Below are 21,880 nucleotides of genomic sequence, written 5' to 3'. Positions count from 1 at the left end.
TGGAGGGCTGGGAGAGATGGGTAGGATCTACAGCTGGAGGGCTGGGAGAGATGGGTAGGGTCTACAGCTGGAGGGGGCTGGGAGAGATGGGTAGGGTCTACAGCTGGAGGGGGCTGGGAGAGATGGGTAGGGTCTACAGCTGGAGGGGGCTGGGAGAGATGGGTAGGGTCTACAGCTGGAGGGCTGGGAGAGATGGGTAGGATCTACAGCTGGGGGGGGGGTAGGGTCTACAGCTGGGGGGGCTGGGAGAGATGCGTAGGGTCTACAGCTGGGGGGGGGGGCTGGGAGAGATGGGTAGGGTCTACAGCTGGAGGGCTGGGGGAGATGGGTAGGGTCTACAGCTGGAGGGCTGGGAGAGATGGGTAGGGTCTACAGCTGGAGGGGCTGGGGGAGATGGGTAGGGTCTACAGCTGGAGGGGCTGGGAGAGATGGGTAGGATCTACAGCTGGGGGGGGGTGGGTAGGGTCTACAGCTGGAGGGGGCTGGGAGAGATGGGTAGGGTCTACAGCTGGAGGGGGCTGGCAGAGATGGGTAGGGTCTACAGCTGGAGGGGCTGGAGGAGATGGGTAGGGTCTACAGCTGGGACTATAAAAACCCCCATGGTATCTGTGGAGGCCTCTTCTGTTAATTTGCATGAAGCCTTGGCTTAGTCCAACCTCATTATGGAGTCAGGAGTCGTAGCTGGTGAGCCATCATCAGCAGTAGGCTGTAGTCTGGGTTGCTGATCTTAGATCAGTACAATCTATAGGCTCTTTCACACCGGCTATGAAAGCCGTAAAATGCCTGGAAATTAGGATTCGCGGCTCCGATGTGAAAGGCATGAACGCGCGTTGGTGGGTAATTCTTGTACGCCTTTTGTCCCGGCACCAAAGGTTGTCACATCGCCGTATTGGCGGACAACCCGCCTCCACTTGAAAGGTCTCGCAGCGAGCCGGAAAAGGTGCGAATGGTCAGCTCATTCATAAAAAAATTACAGGGGAAATCACCTCATGTATCAAGAAAGTGACGAGTGAAAGTAAAAAAAGTAGACTGATAGACAGACCTATCTCCACACACCACACTTTGCACTGTGCGAGGCAGCGCTTCATATGAATCGCTCATAAGATCGTGGTGTTTTTGCAATGTCAGCGTAGGTAATTATTATGTATATTAACTTCATTACAACTTTGGCATGGCAATATCTGCTGCTTTACCTTAACACAGTGTGACTGTTACAGTTACAACAGCCAACTAGTCCGCTGCTCTCGCTTCAGGCAGCCTCGCACTGTCCCCCTGTCTAGTGCAGGCTGCGCTCGCTGAACAGAGAGCACTGAGGTGAGGTGTCAAGATTTCATCTCTGAGCACTCTGATAGGCTATTGCTTGATGTGTAACCAATCAGATAGCGCTGTGGGCGGGACATTGCTCCAGACGCAGAACTACTGTAGGAGAGGATTCTTCCAGGTGCAGCAGCCGCAAATTAGCGCATTTTTTTTTATTAAGTTATGATATCGGCAAACAGCCAATGAAAATGCCGATACAGATCTCCTCAGCGGACTAGGAGAAGGAGGAAAGTCTGTTGTTGAATTTAATTCGTTCATCATACAGTAGCCTAGGCTACACTAACCTATGAAAATATTAATTTGGGCTAGGAGGAGCTGGAAATCCCTCTGCTCGCCTTTCAATCCGGGAGCAGGGGATTTCGCCTGAAAGTACACACAGCACGGGAAAGTGGCCGTGCTGCTTGGCTCTGTGTGAAAGCAATTTCTGTGGCGAGGCTGCCAAGCTTTACCGTCTTCCCGAACTACAATTTTGCGCGATCTGTGTATGAAAGAGCCTTATATGTCCAGCCAAGAGTAGGTTGGTTGGGTACTGAATCCCGGTATCATTATACCGACCGGTATACCTTTACAAACGGTACTACCGGTATCGAAATGCAATGTAGATTTTGGTGCCTCATTTAGGTGCCATGCCCGAGCTACCGAGTGAAATATCCGCCAACACACCTTCACCAACATTATCGTTCAGATTATGAAGAATTCAGAATTCAGAGTTCAGAATTTAAAAAAAAATCCCACTTTAAATCCATTTTAAGTTTGAAAAAAGTACGAGTTCAGGCACCATTTTAGGCACCGGTACCGTTTTAAAAGTATCGTTTTAGCACCGGTATCGGAAAAAAAATCCGAAAAACCATAACCATCCGAGAGAAATGACCTTCGCATCACACATGTACTGAACATTAGACGAAACTTTCCTTTGATCGCAGTCTCTCGTTCTGTAGCCACGGTGACCCTCATAAACGGGATCACGAGTGAAAACATTCAAAGTATGCTCTCCAGTTCATTTCTGTAATCATAAAAAGCCCCCTAATGAAAACCATTTGTCACGGCCCCCATAAAGACAGCTTCCATACCTCTGTAAATACTGCAGGGAGAGAGGTGGTGTCCCCTTGCCAACCAGACTGCCAGCTGTGGAAGCACAGAGCAACAACTGAATGTTGCCCAGTTCCTCGCAAGATTTCCACGTGTGTCAGCAAACGTCTCTTTACTACCTGATCCTCACTGAGTCACATTCACATCAGACTGCTGAACCCTCCCCGACAGACCGACATGCCTGGAGAAGATGTGGTGACGGTGTTGAACAAGATACACGCTGCTGGTGGTGGTGGTGAGGCCAGACGAGTTCATCCAGGTCACAAGAAGCCAACGGTATGGCCGGTCTATCGAGTTGCTATACTAGTATGACCACAGTGTGGAGCAGAAGGGGCGAGACCAGGCATGTGGAGAACAATGACACCAGAGCAGCAGAGAGAGAGAGAGAGAGAGAGTTGGGGAGGTGCGTGAGCGGTTTGGCAATGGCCAACCTCCCCACATCTGGCTACCAGGCGCAGTAGCTCATGCTCCTCCACCAGAAGACTCTTGTGCTGCTATCTCAGCTGAGCCGAGCGTGCTCTCCCCTCTCCATCATCAACATCCTTTCCCCAAGGTCCGGCCAAGAGGAAGACCTATTTATGGTATAGGATAGAAGGATGGCCATTTAGAGGAGGGTTATATATGGAGATCCTCTTGTTGCAGGCAGGGCAGAGCACTCCAAGACTCAAACCAGCTGCTCTTTATCACTACAATGGTAAACCGTAGGGCTAAGCCAGGAGTGGGCAACTGGCGGCCCGCGGGCCACATGTGGCCCCGAACTCACTCAGTGTGGCCCCTGGGTCAAACTTTTTTTTTTTATACAAGGCGGACGTTTTTGGTTAGGTTAGAACACCAAAATCTGTTTTGATTTTACTGTACAACCCAGAACATGACGCTAATGGCGTTAGCATAGTCCATCCACATACTGTTTAACGTAGCATTTGAGCTAACGCTATTGTTGTCAGCTATTGAAGTCAGTGGAAACAATCCAAAATTCTAAATGTTATTCTTTTCCTTTGTTATTGTCATCTGTAGTGGTTATTTGCAGAAAAAGACAGTTTGATTCGGAGATGATTGTATCTTTTTTAAATATGTGCTTTGATTAAAAAAATAAAACTCAATTTGTAACTTGTGTTACTTGACAAAGTAACTGAAATCCTATAAGTAATAAGTTATATTACTGAGTTACTGCTAAAAGCAATATATTACATGTAATCTGTTACTTTTGTAATGAGTTACCCCCAACACTGGCAAAGAGTGCCTCAGTGTTTCTCAAAGCATATAGATTGGGTTGATGGAGAGCATTTGAAACAGGAAGTTGGTGAGAAATTCAAAACATTCAGCCCACCGGCAGATCTCCAGCTCACTCAGCACCTTGTGGGAGGTGGGGGGGGGGATTATGGATTGGACGGGTGGGGGCGGGGTTTGGGGTGCATGCAGGCTCCTCAATAACAACTTATTTTAAGACAAATGAAAATAAACTCCAGGGGTGCACAAAGGAACCCTGTTCAATACAGAGGATACAGAACAAGCCTAAATATAGACAAAAGCCTCGCAACTGGAGTTGTTGTTATTCTTCATCTAAGCAGTCTTACTACGAGTTATCGACGTAGATCGCCACTCAGATGAAAATCTTGAGTTCAGGATCTAAATAGATTGTGCTTTTACGTTTTCTATCCAAACTAAATTAGGGCCGTTTAACTCCCTTACTAGGGCCAGACAGGAACGCGGGCGGTGACCCGGCTTGCCTGCATTGATTAAAAGCTACATTCCATCCCATATTTTCTCTGGCCGGAGCGATGAATCGAATGTTTGTTACAGCTGCAGCTAAAGCTAAAGTGTTTGGCCAACTCCAATGTTTGTGTGACCACAGATTCCACTGTCGGGTGGATTTCTGAATGAGTGCTCTGCATTTCGGTGGTATTAGCTCTCCACTCACTCTCACACACACACACAAACACACACACACACACACACACACACACACACACACACACACACACAAACACACACACACACACACACACACACGCACACACACACACACACACACACACACACACACACACACACACACTATTAGGATTCCTGAAGCATATTCAATCGTGCATATTTCAGAGGCCATCCGTGTTGGGGGTAACCCATTACAAAAGTAACATATTACATGTGATATATTACTTTTAGCAGTAACCCAGTAATATAACGTATTACTTATAGGATTTCAGTCATATTATACCAGTTACTTTGTCAAATAACTCAGGTTACTTGCAGAAAAAACCACTATAGACTACAATAACAACAATATAGATGACAATAACAAAGGAAAAGAATAACATTTAGAATCTTGGATTGTTTACACTGACTTTAAGGCGGTTGAAATTATTTTTCGGGATGGTTTTGATGAAAGTAATACAAAAGTAGTGTAATAAGTAACGAGTTACTCTACACAGACAGTAATATTGAAAAAGTAACCTATTACTTTGAAATGAAAGTAACTAGTAATATATAGTATATTACATTTTGAAAGTAACTTGCCCAACACTGATTAGGATTCCTGAAGCATATTCAATCCTGCATATTTCAGACGCCATACACACACACACACACACACACACACACACACACACACACACACACACACACACACACACACACACACACACACACACACACACAGCGTGCTCCACGACGGTGTGAGGCACAGGGCCATGAGTTTGTGTTGTTCTTCGTTAACTATATCTAAGTTGATTATCATCTACATACAAATGAGCAACAACCAACAGCTTGGAGAGTCGAGGTGGCTTGCGAGTTCAAAAGGAAGAACACAAAAGGCCGTGGGGGAAGGGGGGAAACAACACAGGCGAAGATAATCCCTTTCATCTACATATATCTGCATTGTGTGTGTGTGTGTGAAAACAGTGGTGAGCATGTCGTGGGGGAGATCTGTCAGTCAGTCAGTCAGTCAGTCAGCCCTCCTGCTGTGTGAGTTGTGTCTTATCAGCCCCCCAGGAGTTAATTGGTGAATATTTCTCAATGCTAACGGTGAGCTTAAAGCGTCTGGCATACTCTTCACGCACGCGCTGGAGGCGGGGCTCCGCGGAGGGCACGCGCACTCTGCGCGGGCCAAAACAGAACATAGTCAGTGCGCAGCTCGCTCCCACCCCCCTCCTCCTGTGGAAGCTCCAGGGGAAAATGGCGGCGATTAGTGCCAGGCAGTCTGAATGAAATTGAATGTAGGTTCCCAATTCTATGTATTAAATTCTAAAAAACGACCCTCAACATTTGGGAAGGCTAAGCCACACTAGTTCGTTATAATCGAACGTCATGCTTCGAAGGCGACTTTACGACGATGAGGACTCAATCACAGCAGATATCCACTGATAGCCTACCACGGAGATCTCACAGGCACAGGCAGCAAAACCCGATACGCTGATAGAAAATTCTCCATGGATGCGCTGCGCTCAGGCCTCGCCCCCCGACACGCCCCGTGCGATGACGTCAAAATCGCTGCGCGCCCTATGCGCTTGGCTGGGCGCGAAGACTATGCCAAAGGCTAAATGGTGAGCTCCAGCTTGGCTGTGTATCCGTGGTAGCTACACTACCTGCATGCATCAGAGAGAGGAGGAGGGGGGGTTGGGTGATCAAGGCCTGAACTGATAGCTGATAAGGAGAGGGGTCCAAGCCCCCGGCCGAGCCTATCTTCAAAGCGTGGCCATTTATGCAGGGGGGGGGGGGGGGGGGGGGGCGACCCGGCAGGGCGGATCCTGGAGAGATTAGGCCCGAGACTGCAGGGAGGCTCTGACCCGTCTGCGCGGCCCCCGACCAGAACATCAAAACTGGCTGTTACTCTTTTCCTCCCTGTAAAAGCGCAAAGCGGTCGACAACTACGACCGGTAAAATGTAATAAAGTCGTCATCTCACTGCGAGGCTGACCTTGAACGCCGCCTTATAGCGGTTAACGCCGAAGGTCTTTTTTTGCTCCATGTGAACCCACGATTTTCATTACCTCAAGCAGCCTATATATTAGAGCTGCCACGATGAATCGATTAGTCGATCGACAGAGAATTAATCGACAACTATTGTGATAATCGATTCATCGTTTGAGTACAATTTTAAGAGAAAAGGTTCTAAATTCTCTGATTCCAGCTTGTTAAATGTGAATATTTTCTGGTTTCTTTACTCCTGTGTGACAGTAAACTGATATTATCTTTGAGTTGTGGACAAAACAAGACATTTCAGGGCGTCATCTTGGACTTTGGAAAAACACCGATCGTCATTTGCTACAAGTTTCTGACATTTTATAGACCAAACAACTAATCGATTAACCGAGAAAATAATAGACCGATTAATCGATTATGAAAATAATCGTTAGTGGCACTGGCAGCCCTACTATATATGCAGCGCTGCCATTGTCTGGACAGACATTGCTGCTGTTGTGTGTAAGTTGTGGTGGCTCGGTGCCCGTCTTCAATGGGAGCGTTTAAAAAACCCCATCGCTGATTGAGTTTACAGCAGCAACAGGCAAATTGTAAACACTTCCTCTGTGCCACGTTCCCCCTCTATAATAAAGTCTCTATATGAGCCTGTGCTGCTGCTGCTGCACCATGTGGGACGGAGAGGCGTGCACAACATCTGTGCACAATTAGAGGGGAACAGGGCGAGCGCGGGCACTTATACTGCCCATTACACTTGAATAAGTCACTGGCAACACTCTTTATGATGTCATGAAGACACACACACGCACACACACACACACACACACACACACACGCACACACACACACACACACACACCATGTAAGAAGAAGAAGTAAAACCACCGTTATCCAAACCTCCTCAACAGTTATTACGAGGTTATTCATAAGGATAAAATGATCACGGTGCCGATGTGTTCTCCTGATGTTCATGACCCAATCTTCTTACTCCTAACGTGAAACATACACACTCGCACACATTCTGCAAATGCCTTCCTTCCTGTCTCGTGTTTAAATGCTCTCAGACAGTTACACACACACACACGTCAACTGAGGAATTCCAATGATTCCACCCAATCAGCATGAGGCTAGGCTATCATTTCACATTGCTGCGTTTTTGAGTTTGTTTTAGTTTTTTTTTAGGGCTAGGCTTTTCAGTTTGGAAGTTCAGAGGTTTGGATAAACAATGTTCACCAAATGAACGTCTTCTCTAATGAGGAGATCAGTCCCCACGATGATGTATATACAGTACATGCTTTTTTCTTTTCTTTTTTTTTGGTAGTGGTTCAGGAAATGATTCCATACGCTGAAGTTTGCCTAACGGTGTAGTTTACTAATGAAGTGAGACTTTAGACGGGCCTTTGTGCCAGGAAATCTGTGAGGGATTCAACGTGGAATTCTTTTGGAACTGCCAACAATGGGAAACATTACATCAACAGACAATTTGGAAGGGTATGAGGGGGTACGTCATTTCATTATTTTCTGAGCAACCCGAGGAAAAAACGCAGCTCGCAAAAACACTAAAAGATTCATTGAGCACTTCTTCGGTCAAAGTTGAATATTTTACAGCCTAAATTCTGGTCACAACTGTTCTTCTTAATAGGCACAGATCATTAAAGCGTGCATGTTTTTACCCCACGACAAAAGGACAATACAAAACATTAGCTTAGCGCTTTTTAAAATCGTCTCCGTCTCTCAGTAGGCCCACACGTTATTGAGAATACTTGTAAACATGTTTTACTGCCAATGAAATCCTTCACTATGTGGTGGAAAAACAAGTAGCAAATAATCCACTCACTCCCTCATGATTACAATGTCATTCAGAAAATCGACAGCGCATCACGTTCACTCAAAAGCTGCATTGTTTTGGGGGATGTTTTCAACAACACGTTGTCACTGCTGCTTATGCTGACCCAGCGAAACACTGGCCAATAGGAGAAGCAATCCAATCAATTATCTTGTGTTGTTACTTTTCTTTGATGATGGCTGCCGGGCGATGCTGTCAACACAACGATCACTGATATTCTGATTAAAATCATCTATGCTTCCAATCAAAATTCTACTACATTTAAAGCAGCTACGAGCAAGATTTTCGATTGTTATTAAAGAGTCTAAATTTAATATCGATGCCTCACATCTTACCTCTAATAGTAGACGAGACCAACGGCGAGTAGTCTCGCTTGAACCCTGAGTGAATCGGCCAGTGTTGTCTTGACGATTAGTCTGTCTGCGGCCAGGGCAGATCAGGAAGTGAAATGAAACGGTTTGCGGCAGCCACTTCGGCCATAACCACAAAATAACAAAATTACTTCCAAACAAACTGTTAAGAATATAACGAGAGATGTTCGCGAGAGTAGCAAGCCCCTGGATGTAGCGAGCATGGCGTTCTCCTTGTCTATGGTCTGTTGCTAGGCAGAGCGAAACGGTTGAAGGCAGGCAGCTGCCGTAAACCGTTTCGTTTCACTTCCTGGTCTATCCGGCCCACCGGAAGACAGACACAGACTCTATAATCATCAAGAGAGCAATCTCCGATTCACACGGCTTTGGTCTCAGCTACTATTATAGGTAAGATGTGATGCATCAATATTACATTTAGACTGTTTAATAACAAACGAAAATCTTGCTCGTAGCTGCTTTAAATCACACCGCTAACTGCTCCTAGCACATTAGCTTCATGTCTTTTTGCTCTCACTTCCTGCTGCTAATTTGCTCTCAGACACTTTTTTTTTTACTGTTGAGACCCAAAGCATCACATTGTGCACATGGAGGAGACTTTGCACCGCCGGCTGTCAGCATCACTGAATCATCATCTGTCAGCATCATAACGCAAATGTAGAGAAACTGGTTTTGGCGACACTGCTGCAATCTATAGATGTTGTGGTAAACAGGGTGAACCGGTGGTTCTCAATGTGGGGTCCAGGGACCACCAGAGGTCCTTGAGGGGTGTTCCAGGGGGTCCCCAGCAAAATTGATTTGATAAGAAGTTAACAAAGAGAATGTAGAAGACTGTTTTGACCATAGGTTCACTGTTATCTCTACTTATCTACAATCATGGCATTTTGGACAAAATCACAACAATAAAAATAATTGAGATTTGAGTCTGATCAACAAGATATCATCAAATATGGGTCCATGGTTATTAGGGTCCTTGATATGAAAAGGGTTGAGAATCATTGGGGCTAAAGTCTGTGACCATCACAAGCTAAACCACCAATAGGCTATGTATTAAAAAATATATATATTATTATGAATTATAAAGATGTGTATCATTCTAAAAAGCTTGTTTAACTCATTCAGCAAATACAAAGATTGTTACAGCTCTCAAAGTTACACTTCCACAAATGGTGGATCGTGACTGGATGGATCAACACCTTCTTGTCTCCAATCATCAGATCTTGATTTGGACAGAAACTAACTGTCACTATGAAGCAAGCAGCACTAATTACTATACTAACGATACTCCCATATAGGGTGCCAGTGAGAAGTGAAAACTGAAAATGTACCGTGTTGGCACACTGACAGGGTTGACAGTTCCTTTTCCCATGTTCCCTTTTCGGATTTCAACCTTTCAAAAAAAACAGACTAGACTCGATTTACACATGTATCCCCTGGCTGCATCTGGAGGAGAGGAGGAAGTGTGCTCAGAAAAACGCATTTTCGTCTTCTTCTTCTTTGGGGACAGACAGGCCCTCCAGACCCAAATGCGTCCCCTCCAACATGGGCAATATATAACTGTTACCGAGTGTTACGCCCTTGACACACGTACGAACAGGCAAGAAAATAGCAAACGTGGATATTTCAATGTTAATAATAACTAAATGCCATCAACATCTTAAGCAATATTAATAGTATGTTCATAGTGTTCGGCAGGCGCTGGTGAAGAGTACAAAATAAATGCATGCTATATGTTCACTGTCGGTATTCACAGCAGCAGATCTCTGAGCGAGCTAACGATGTACGCTACAGCAGGACATGAAAATGGCAATCTTTCCGTAGATGAAGACTCACCTCATTTGGTTGGAATTCGCAGAAGACGATGTCGCCGTGCCATGGTTTAATCAAAGTGAAACGACACTAGTTTTTCCCGTAGAATAATGTCGTTAATAAGTTGTATTGATTCTCTAGCGGCGTCCCCCCTCTTCTTCTGCAGCAGCAGCAGCAGCAGCCGCTTTCTTTCTCTGCCTCCCTCAGCAGCAGCGCCTGGTTGGTGTTTGGGTTGAGGAGGAAAAGTGATGTCATTGCATGAAATTGCATTACCCGCCCCACTTTTTTTTCTTCTTCGTCGTCTTCTGGGAGGCTGTAGATCCCATGTTGCCAAACATAACTTCACCATAGGCTATACTTATAGGAAAAAAAAATGCCCGTATGTGGTTTTCTGAATCTAAAAATCAAAGTCTAAATATTCTCTGCACACCAAAAATAATTCTGCGTGCACCATTAACCTCCTGTATAAGCAGTGTATCATTACAAAGAGCTCCTCCACCAATAAGGGAGTTCAAACAACGTATCATAAAATAGTTTTTATTCATTTATGGATGGCTTATTATTGGACATTCACACAACAGACAGCAGAAGGGCTTTTATTAACAGACGAACTGATGCAAGACGAGTGTGAGAAAACTAGCGACATGGTGGCTAGGAACAGATGACTGTCGAAAGGCAATTAGAACTGGACCGATGGAATAACTAAATATACACCCAAGATGACGATTAGAATTACAACAAACAAATATTCTAACAGTCTACTGGCAATGGTCTGAAAAGGCTTGGATATAATAAGTCGTCCCTCTGAAGGTGATCTACACTGTAGATCCAGCTGGACTCTAAGGTCGACCCAACATCAGTCTGTGGAAAGTAAACATCTTGTTCTTTAGATCAGGAGCACAGGTTGAGTTTCTCATCTAGGAGCATCCACTGCAGCAATGTCTTGGAGCGAGTTCTCAATGGCGTCGTCTTCCCCCTCCACCACGACCTAGATGAAAGACGAGGAGTTAAGACTAACTTTACTGGTGGTAGTAGTACAGACACCATTATCATTTCGTTTGAGGCTATCATTTTCAACCAGAAGAATGCTTTGTCGCCGTCCGTACTCTGACATGACAAATATGTAAAAATTGCAACCATGACAAACGCACTCAAACAATTGTTTCCTATTATGACTTGTTTATCGGACTTCAAGATCCAGGACGTTGGAAGGAGAGTTTACCTGGTCGTCCAACATGGCGTCCGACAGCTCCTGTCCCGAGCCGTCCAAGTCTGGGTCTTCTCCGGTCAGGATGTCCATGGGAGACTCGGCAATGGCTCTGATGGTGTGGTCCTCCAAGGCCAGGGCCGCGGCAAACTGCAGGGGGGACGGGGGACCGTGCATACCATCCCCTTCCACATCCAGGTCCTATGTGACCGGGGGTGGACAAACATGCATCAGCTTTGCTGGACACACAACTCCTAACTCATGTCAAAGAGGAAATGAGCATTTCCTACATGTAGGTGTCAGTGTGGGGGTTAATATGTAGATCTGTGAGGTGTGTCTTATTAATAACCACTGGCCAGAAACTTCAAGGAATCAAAATCAAACTACAACATGAACAAGAAAGCCAGTGATATGCTACAAAACAAAACTTAAAGGGACACTACACTGAAAAACTATGCCGATTTATTTTGCACATGATCTCACAGATTCCATGTTCTCCCCGTGTTTGTTTCCTCTGGGTACTCTGGTTTCCTCCCACCATCAAAGACATGTATGTTTGGGTTAACAGTCTCGTTAGTGTGTGTGAAGCACTGCAATTATAACTGGAGTTCCAAGCGGCAGCAGTTGAAAGTTAGCGATCTGGCTAACACTGGCGCATAAATTACAGTAATCTTCATTAATTACGTCATTTGGCAGACGCTTTTATCCAAAGCGACTTACAATAACACATTTTTGTCAGCAAGAGAAATCAACTACGCAACAGTCTATGACAGCTACAACTTCTGAAGGAGTTGCATAATGCACATTCATGTGCATTGTCCCTCAAATAAATAAAATCCCAAAACAGTTTTGCAGGCATTCATTTCGTTGTTATTGAGATTTGATTGGACCAGTGATTATGTCAATTCATGTACAAATGACATCAATGGTCCACAACTTAACTCAAATAAAATCTCAATAACTGTCAAACTAAATGAGTGCCTGCAAAACAGTTTAGTTTTCCTATCAGATATGTGTGAGATCATGTGCAAAATTAATCTGCATGTTTTTCGGTCGGTGGAGTGTCCCTTTAAGTCTGATGATGCAAAATGCAGAGAGGGTGAATGAGGATTTGTGAAGCTTTACGGCACCGTTTGAAGGTTCAAGTATCTCACAGTCAAGTGAGATTATTACGGCACATATACAGTGGAAGGGGGGTGGGGGAGAGTGCAGCATTCCAACGTACGTCACTGAACTCCAGCGGCAGGCTCTCTGTGGGCTGGAGCTCGGCTGCACTCAGGTACATGTCTGTGGCTGTGGGCGTGAGCTGCTCCTGTGGGGGAGGAGCCTCCTGCTCAGGCTGGTACATGGGCGGCGGCAGGCTGAGGTGAAGCGGGCAGCGCGGCTCTTCGGACTGGCCCATGTGCACCGTGCGGTCGCACGGGACGTCCTTCAAGCCGGGACACATCTTGAACAGCACCTGATTGCTGTCCTGGTAGATGTCTGTGAGTGTCTTACTGTCAAGGACCATGAGCAAAACGTAGCGATGCAGAAATCAAATATCACACAAAAAAGTGCCAAATAGCAGGAGAGAAAAAACACTTCCGTCTCAAAAGTACAACAGAATCCTGTTATCTATCCAGAGTAATTTATGGCATTATGGTACTAATCGCAGTGGTACAAATAATTGAGTATTATTGCAAGTACTACAATTACCTCTGTCCAAATGAGCTTAATGTAGTTATTGCTCAACATAAGGCTTCTTATCGTTTAGCTGCAATAATCTTGACCGTATAAATGACGGGGCTGAATGATTTTATACAATGAGTTGGTGCTTTACAGCTATTTAAGCAGGGGTTTGTACGGCTCGTTCACAATGCGAGTTATGCAACGCTGTTTTCTCAACACTGTTTAATCCGTTTTCAAATAATTTGGCAGTTCCAATAATACAAAGCTCAGTACTTGCAATAACAGTCATTGTGTTGTTCTTAACTGATATGTAGACGAGCACAATGTAACCGTGTTATAAGCGAAACAACATGGACAGCATGATAATACACTGAGTGAAAAATGATTGATTGCTTATTGATTGTGGTTGATCATTGTTATTTTTCCATTACAACACTGCGGAGCGCGTCATCATTCTTTTTTTTTGCATTTGTTGTCCGCGCAGCCCCACCACACAACAGCTTTTAGCTATGTTTCATTCAAGGAAAATTATGCTGGTGTATGGGAGTGAATGGAGAGCTTTGCCACCGTGATGGGCGTGGCCCATTTCATGCAGTGTCTCTATGAGGGCGTGTCTGCAGGAAATAATTTGCGGTTCAAGTGACAAAAGATATAGTGTGTCCCTTCCAACTGAATTGATTAACCCCTTTGTAACTCCTGGGGAAACCAACAGACCACAGGAAGGACTTAATGTAGGCTCTGTTTGAAACCAGCAGCTACTGCAAGCTACTAATCTTGATCAGTGCCATGCGTCACGAGAGCAAGGTGAAGTATCGTTTGAACGAATAGATGATCTTCGTTTAGAGATATCATATAGAGACACTGCATGAAATAGGCCACGCCCATGACGGGGGAAAGCTCTCCACTCACACAATTAAAGTATTTTGGTACTCCCGAGCAAAACAAGGAAGCCACTAGCTCTCAGGGAAGTAAGTTTGAGTGTTCATCTTACGTATACATGATCTTTGTGTGCAACACGTGACATAGGAGAACGCCAGGATTGGGGCGGAGGGCGCTTTTGTTTTCCCCCGTGTTGGGCGTGGTTTCTGAATGATGACGCACTCCGCAGTGTCTCTATAGCTTGAAATTCAACTGTGAAAATAGGCTGCTGCGACCATAAATACTAAGTGGTAAAACGGTTCAGTTTCAACTTGCAAGTTCAAAGGCAAACATGGTTCTATTTGTCTTTCATTTCAGACAAGACGAGACACACGTGTGGTTTCTCGGACGGAAATGGGGCTCCTCCTGTAGAAGCCATGTTGAACACATCACAGAGGATACGTGCGATACAGTGTCGGGTCATGGGCAGGCAGGGACTGGCGCAGCGGGTGCCCTCCACAAAGGAGATGCATTTCTCGTACATCGTTCTTGTGTGTGGCTACAACAGAGAGAGAAACCCTTGTTAGGTGAGGTCAAAACAACAAATCAAGGCAAGAAATTTCATTAGTGAACCCCACGGTATATATAACCCTGACTGAAGCTTCAAAAGGATGCTAATCTATCACTTTAGTCACCCTAAACAACTAGGATTTATGAAGGACATAAAGTGAATCCTAAGACTGCAGCTCTTTGATGCCACAAAATGATCAGGAGGAAGGGACATGTTATGAACATGAGATGAAATCGTTTTGGTTTCTTCTGAGTGTTTGTCTGGTATGCTGGATGGGAGAGGGGGTGTTTCTTTTCAAATCTAGATTAATCTAGATTCCATTGTGCTAAGGCCTGCACTCAAGAGATGTTGAGTACAAACTCAAGCCCAAGAGTACATACTATCCCCACCCCCCGTGTTGTGGACTGTTCCATTGTGTACATACTATCCCCATCCCCCGTGTTGTGGACTGTTCCATTGTGTACATACTATCCCCATCCCCTGTGTTGTGGACTGTTCCATTGTGTACATACTATTCCCATCCCATGTTGTGGACTGTTCCATTGTGTACATACTATTCCCATCCCATGTTGTGGACTGTTCCATTGTCTACATACTTAAAAATCATCCTTCTACATCCAAAGCATGCTAAAGCCCACATGCGCATAATGCGAGTGACTGGTTAATTTTACCGTCAGACTGCATGTTGGACAGGGCTTTCTCCCATTTCAAAATTAAAATGTTTTATCGTGTAACACCAACAAACATGGACACAATAAAGACCATCCCGGCATTTCCAGTATACTCACACTGGAGAATAATCTAGCCATTTTATATTCAGGATACTGCAACGAAAACAAAAAATGACGTTTCAACGAGCAGCAGCCAGCCGCTAGAGAGGCACACCTGAGGAGCTCCTTCTGTGACAGCCTGCCTCCTCTCCCGGAGCTGCCGGTGCAGCAGGGCCTCCACGCCGTACCGCCGCCGGTAGCGCCGCAGGGCTTTGAGCTTCTTCAGGTTCTCCCTCTCCTTCATGGACAGTCCCTCAGGCCCCGTCAGCAGACTGCTCCCTGTCATTAAGATCAACATGCACACGACACCAGTGAGGCCTCTGGGCTCATGGCCTTGTCAATGGAAGAGGAAATCGGGAATCGATAACCCGGAACCGTTTCGAACCGGTTCCGAACTGTCCAATTACACAGAATCCTATGACTGCAAGGTGATCAATTCCTTTGATCGATGTCGGCATGTTTTTGCTGACATGTTGTAGAAACATTGAAAAAAACGAACGCGCCATGACGTCAAACTGTGCATCAAACGCTGCTGGAAACTCACAAAGAGTCGTAGCAGAGAGGAAGTAAAGGTCCAAAGCCTGGCTTTGTTTCACAAAGAAAGATAATGCTATTTATAACATCTGTACGAATATCATTTCGAGTGTGGAAACACCAGCAACATGTTCAAACGGCTGTGTTGACACTGAAACCCTGTGTAGGCTTACTTTTTTCCACACACACAGAAAACTGATCAGGAATCGATAATGGAAATGGAATGGCTAAAGAATCAGACCGATATGCATAATTGATGTGTATTGGTATCCATAAAATCCGATCAATTACCCTCAAAAGTGGAACCTCCTAAATCAGTAAGCAATAATGATGTGTCTTTACCTATAGTCTCGTGCTCCACCTTGCGGCTATGCAGGTATCGGCGCTTCTTCTCCTTCAGCAGGTGCTGCAGGCGTTTGAACTGGTCGATGTACAGAGACTGCAGCCTGATCAGCTTCTCGCGGGTGATGAGCGCCACCTCCTCTGCGGTGTAAACTCCTGCATGTCTGCAACGGCACAGGACACAATATAAACTCCTGCATGTCTGCAACGGCACAGGACAAAATATCAAACAATTTGCAACAACGATTAGCAAAAACAGGTCATCTCACAGCTTGGGGGCCAACGTCTCAGTTAAGCTCCACATTAGTCTGACTACAGAATTTTGGATTGAGGTCAATGCAAAGCTTGCTTCATGCAAATAAATGAGGGTCTGAGCCTGCATGAATGTGTGGATCTATGAATCTGAGATAATGAACTCTGGGGTCAATCGAAAATTAGGAAATGCAGCCGCGCCTAGGAATCGAGAGCGTGAGATTTCTAGTTGATAACAGTTATTTTATCCAAAAATAAAAGATGTAATTGACAAAAATGAAATGTGACAGATCAGACGGCATACTTCAGGGGATCCTCGTGATCGCTGTCGATGCTGTCGGCCTCACTGTCGGGGTCTCCTCTCCATGTCTGGTCCAGCACCAGGGGACCCTGCTCCTCCTCACTCCAACTGTCCTCATCTGCCCAGTGGAATACAGCGCCAAATAAGAACACGGCAATCAGATTTCCCAGCGCCATAAATGCAACACAAAACTAGTGACACATTATTGCCATTGCTTCGCCGTGCAAGAGACTAGGCTGATGCCTCGAACAGTGGCGACAATAGAGAGGCAAAGTGGAACCTCACTTCCTGCTTCAGCACTGTACCAGAGATTTTCATCTGCCATTTACTTTCCCATAGACATTTCGTAAAATGCTTATAAAATAGTTGTACTTCGTTGAACCAAACGGTTCAGCTAATGCTATAATCGGGAGAGACCATAGAACATTTCACTCGGACCAAAACGAAAAAAACAACACAAAAAATATTTTCTTTAAACCCCAATTTTTCGTACGTTTTGGTCCCAGTGAAATGTTATGCGATCTCTCCCGTTTCTAAATATATCTATCCCGTTTGGTTTGAACCAGTAAAACTATTTTTATACGCATTTTACGAAATGTGCATGGGAAAATAAATGGCGGATGAAAATCTCTGGTACAGCGCTGAAGCAGGAAGTAGGCGGTCACTTTGCCTCTCTACTTGTTTCCCAGGCTGAATAAGACCATTTACCTAGAATGCGGCTAGCTTCACTGCGGCCTCCATCGAGGCTGTGAGTTTCTGCACGACCGTATCCACTGAGTTGAGACAGTAGTGCCTCTGGGGACGGACCGGGGGCCGCCTTTCTCATCTGAGCTCGCAGAGCCATGGCGTTCCTTCGAGCGTGGTCTGCACAGAACGTCACTCTGATGAACAGACGAGGGCATGAAAGATGGAGACAGGTCAGAAAGCGGCACTGCTCTGATTTGCTTGGATCGGCTTACGACTGTAGTGAGCGTGTGTGCGCCTCCTAACCTGTGTGTTTGTCTATTATCTGAGAGACGGGTATTTGGACAAAGCAGAGATCACAACATTTCAACTAAATCAAAATCACTAAGAGAGAGGTTAAAATGTACATTATTTTAAATGGACAGCTCACCCTAAAATGCAAAATTACATATTTTTCCTCTTACATGTAGTGCTATTTATCAATCTACATTGTTTTGTGTTAGTTGCTGAGTTTTGGAGATATCAGGCGTAGAGATTTCTGCCTTTTCCCCAATACAATGGAACTGGATGGCACTCGGCTTGTGGTGCTCAAAACATACATTTGAAAAACTCAACAGCAATGTCTCTTTTCAGAAATAATGACCCAGTTACCCAAGATAATCCACAGACCTAGTTGTGAGCAGTTTCATGTAGGAACTAACTAAATAAACTAGTAGCTAGCGGGTGTAGTTCGGTCTAAAGAAAATAGTTCCTCCATGAAACTGCTCACAACAAGGTCTGTGGATAATCTTGAATAACCGGGTCATATGATTTCTGGAAAGAGACAATGTTGTTGAGTTTTTCAAATGTATGTTTTTGTCATGTTGACCACCACAAGCCGAGTGCCATCCAGTTCCATTGTATTGGAGAGAAGGCAGAAACCTCTAGGGCTGATATCTCTAAAACTCAGGCAACTAACCCAAAATGATATACTGTAGGTTAGGGATGTAACGATAACCGGTTTTAATGATAACCGTGATAAAATTCCTTACGATAACCGTACCGTTTCAAATTTTCATTATCGTTAAAACCGTGGTACCGTGATTATCATGGTACCGTGATTACAGTGCGTTGAAAAACATGGTAAATACTGTCCATCATCAACCAAATTTGGCAACCTTCTCCCAGATGCAAACATGCAGCCTTGGAGAAATGATTTCAGTGAGTGTATCAATCCTTTTTGGGTCTGAGTTTTCAATATAAAACGTCATAAAATGATTTCAGTGAGTCAGTACTTTTTGAACATTTTCAGCAATTTTTTACGAATACCGTGATAATACGATAACCGTGATCATTTTGGTCACGATAATCGTGATGTGAAATTTTCATACCGTTACATCTCTACTGTAGGTGGATAAATAGCACTAGAGGTGAGAGGATAAATATGTATTTTGGATTTTAGGGTGAGCTGTCCCTTTAAGACCTCAACATACGCGCTTCTAACCATTATAAAAGCAACTGAAATTCGGACCGTTTCCACACCCACCCATCTTTCTTCTCCACCTTGGGAGCAGCACCGGGGCAGCGCTTGCCGTTCTTGGTGGAAACGTAGCTGCACTGTTTGTAAGGGGCGCTCTTGTCCTCCAGGATGTGCTTGATGCAGAAGTCGTGGCCGTCCAGGCGAGCCTGAGAGCATGGCCTCTGGGTGAAGGAGCAAGCCTGAGGCTCCTGGGAGTGAGGACGGGCCGTCTGGGTCACCCTGCCCCGGCTCGACGGCAGGACGTGGATCCGTATCCTGTTCATTGCAAATCTGAAAAACAAAAGGGTTTAAAAAGTAAAGATATGTTAGTGTGTGCTACCGAAACGTTCAGGGGATAGAACGAATAGCTCTTTCTGTCTGTTTTCCCACCAGACAAGCTAAAACCACATTGAGTGTAGTTTCATGTCAAACCAATCAATAACAAAAAAACAACAAAACCAAATCTGTGCAGCCCTCCCTTAGGCCAGGGATTAAGTCGCACATGGTCGACGTCAGCAAGCATCCAGCAAACGCAGGGTTTGAATCACAAATCTCTGAATCACAAGAGACTTCGGGCACTCCGTCCAGATGCTGGAAGCGAAATCTGGTTGGCTGGGCTGTGGCGGTAGTTGCGTCTCATACAGCGTGCCTCCTCCCATATTACAGTCCGGCAAGGAAACGCGTTCAGTGGAACGCTGCAAAGCACCATGCAGAGACTTAACTGAAGCGACTAGGGAGCGACTAAGAAGTAGCGATAGGCTGTCTTGCAGGAAGGATGCGTGGGCAAGATCATTTAACGGCTGCGCAAAGAAGGCAGCCAAAGTTTGCAGTTTTAGACGGCGTGGTGTGATGTGCGTTTGAGCAATTTCAATTAATAAAGTTGATGTTTTCACCTGGGGTCTATTTAGCTGTTGCACACACATTCCGAATGCACCGCCCACGAGGTCTGTAGTTGGTCAATTCATATGTCTGTCACGGATGTTTTTTTTTCTCTTGGGGGGGGGTGGGCGTTAACCACTTTTGAGAGTTGTGTTCCAGATGTAGATATCATCTACGGCTGGTGTAGGTACGGGATCTACTCGGCTTACCGATGCTTGGCTCAGGGTCCACAACGGGGTCTAACCCATGGGTCCAACCGTAACCCAAAACCAAACCCTGATTCATATTTTGTATGTCTATCATGTCTGATAACATCAGTAGCTTAGTGTTAGCTTGTCAGCTAATCTAAAGCTGTCAGGCATTTTGCAAATACCTGCCCGATCTAAAATTGGAGCCGAACGATTTTTGCACCGACACCGTGGCTGAATTCGAATAGTCACTCCTAACTCCTTTTCCTTGACCTCACCGGAAGTAAAACATGCAGTGTGTTTGTTTGTTTTTGCCCCACGTAGGCTACATTATTAAGCTTCTCTGGGGTCAATATCCCACTGGTGAGCGAAACATTAATTTGTTAGCAAGTAGGAGGATCTTAATGTACCCTAGTGGGGGGTGGGCAGTGCTAGACTAGCCAGGGATTAACACCTGCCCCTCATTACAGAAAGCCACGTGGCGCATCTAGATCGTTTTTCAATCACATTAGCTCATTTCACAGCAACCTTTTGAGGTGGTAAAGCAGGAAGTAACGCAGGTGTGTGTAATCATTAGCATGAATGAGGGCACCTGCTGGCACTGGAACACCTAAACCGAATGGAAGCACAATTAATGGTATTAGTTACAGCTGCTTTACTTCCTGCTTTTACCACCTCAAAACGGTTGCTCTGAAATGGGTCCTTTTAGCCCAAGTTCTGTCACTCCAAAAGGTCAGAGAGAGAATATTTTAGTGTTCCAATTTCATATAAACACGATGATGCAAATGGAGATAATAAGGTAATTAAATAACAAAGTATGGAGAGAATAAATAATCACTGTGTGAAGCAGCTAATGCAAATTGGATGAAACGTCAACAAAACCCGGTAGCCGCAAAGCATCCTGTGACAGTAGCACATTTCAGATTAGGCACTATTTATCAACCTCGTCACAGGCTAAACGTTTTTCCCCGCAATTAACTTGGACAAAGACGCACGCCTGATTACATTGACACAAGTTACTTTAACGTTAATTAATGTAGCGCAAAGGACCTTTAGTAAAGGTAACGTTTACCATCTCTACGGCCGGGGGTGCACCTCGCTGCACAGGCAAAATCTTCCCAGGCGCCACTGGGCTTGAGGCCCGCCTCTTTGTACTGCGTCACGGCAGTTTACTTTGTTGGTTGGGTCGTCGCCATCTTTGTTTAGCAGTTGCTAATATTAGCTAACGGCTAATTTTCACAAATCGTGGCTAAGAAGTGTTTTACTGACTGTTGACGACACGCAGTCGTCTTTCTCGATATTACCGAAATGGGTCAATGTCAGAAAATGAACATATCTCGTCGTTTCCAGTTGATAACCGCTTACCTTCTTCCCTGCCGTCCGGCTAAGCCTAGCTCCTGAAGCACACTGCGTCGTTTTCCCCGCATTCCCCAAGCACAGCCACTGCAGTGACAAGCTGAGCCCGCCCACAGCGAGTTTTCATTGGTGGAAACGCCAGCATTAAGTTGTCAATCAATGTAGTGACAAGCTTTTTTTTCTTCTTTTTTTTTCAATAAACAAAGTCTGGCAATAACAAACGGTACATTATACAAAAAATTCAGACTAAGCATTTACAAAATTGGAACAGACAATCAAATAAACAACAAAATAAAATAAATAAAGCAAAAACATTAAGTCAGAGTTCTAAACACGAATCAAGATAATGCATGTTTTGGTACACACTCCATGCCTGTTTGGTTTTAACATATTTCAAGGCTTTCTTAAAATTAATTATCTCATTCA

The 21,880-nt window shown here is 44.9% G+C and overlaps 2 protein-coding genes across 4 annotated transcripts in view; both read right to left on the bottom strand.

The window, feature by feature from the left end:
- The window catches only part of nckap5l (NCK-associated protein 5-like), a 41,479-nt gene extending 30,969 nt beyond the window's left edge, over positions 1-10,510 (bottom strand). Inside the window, exon 1 of one of the 2 annotated variants that reach the window (XM_083656650.1) lies at positions 10,371-10,510. The gene's annotated coding sequence lies outside the window, so the exon portion shown is untranslated. Of the gene's footprint in view, positions 1-2,390; positions 2,427-10,370 lie in introns of those variants that run through there. The other variant, XM_083656652.1, reaches the window with a different exon arrangement.
- A 395-nt stretch (positions 10,511-10,905) lies between these two features.
- Positions 10,906-21,524, bottom strand: kansl2 (KAT8 regulatory NSL complex subunit 2). Of its 2 annotated transcripts, none has more exons than XM_083656663.1 (10): positions 21,464-21,524; positions 19,059-19,322; positions 17,558-17,730; positions 16,853-16,967; positions 16,297-16,460; positions 15,536-15,699; positions 14,542-14,638; positions 12,779-13,035; positions 11,569-11,754; positions 10,906-11,334 (listed from the first exon to the last, which is right to left on the bottom strand). In XM_083656663.1, exons 2-10 carry the CDS (start codon positions 19,313-19,315, stop codon positions 11,260-11,262), a joined length of 1,488 nt encoding a protein of 495 aa, XP_083512789.1. In that variant the 5' UTR covers positions 19,316-19,322; positions 21,464-21,524; the 3' UTR covers positions 10,906-11,259. The 2 variants fall into 2 exon arrangements, with proteins under 2 accessions (XP_083512789.1, XP_083512790.1); XM_083656664.1 differs by having other exon boundaries at positions 14,551-14,638.
- Between the last annotated feature and the right edge of the window lie 356 nt (positions 21,525-21,880).

This window comes from Poromitra crassiceps, assembly GCF_964638095.1.
Source record: "Poromitra crassiceps genome assembly, chromosome: 20".
Taxonomy (NCBI): Eukaryota; Metazoa; Chordata; class Actinopteri; order Beryciformes; family Melamphaidae; genus Poromitra; species Poromitra crassiceps.
The sequence above is the reverse complement of the archived record's forward strand: the minus strand, read 5'-3'. Positions and strand labels throughout refer to the sequence as shown.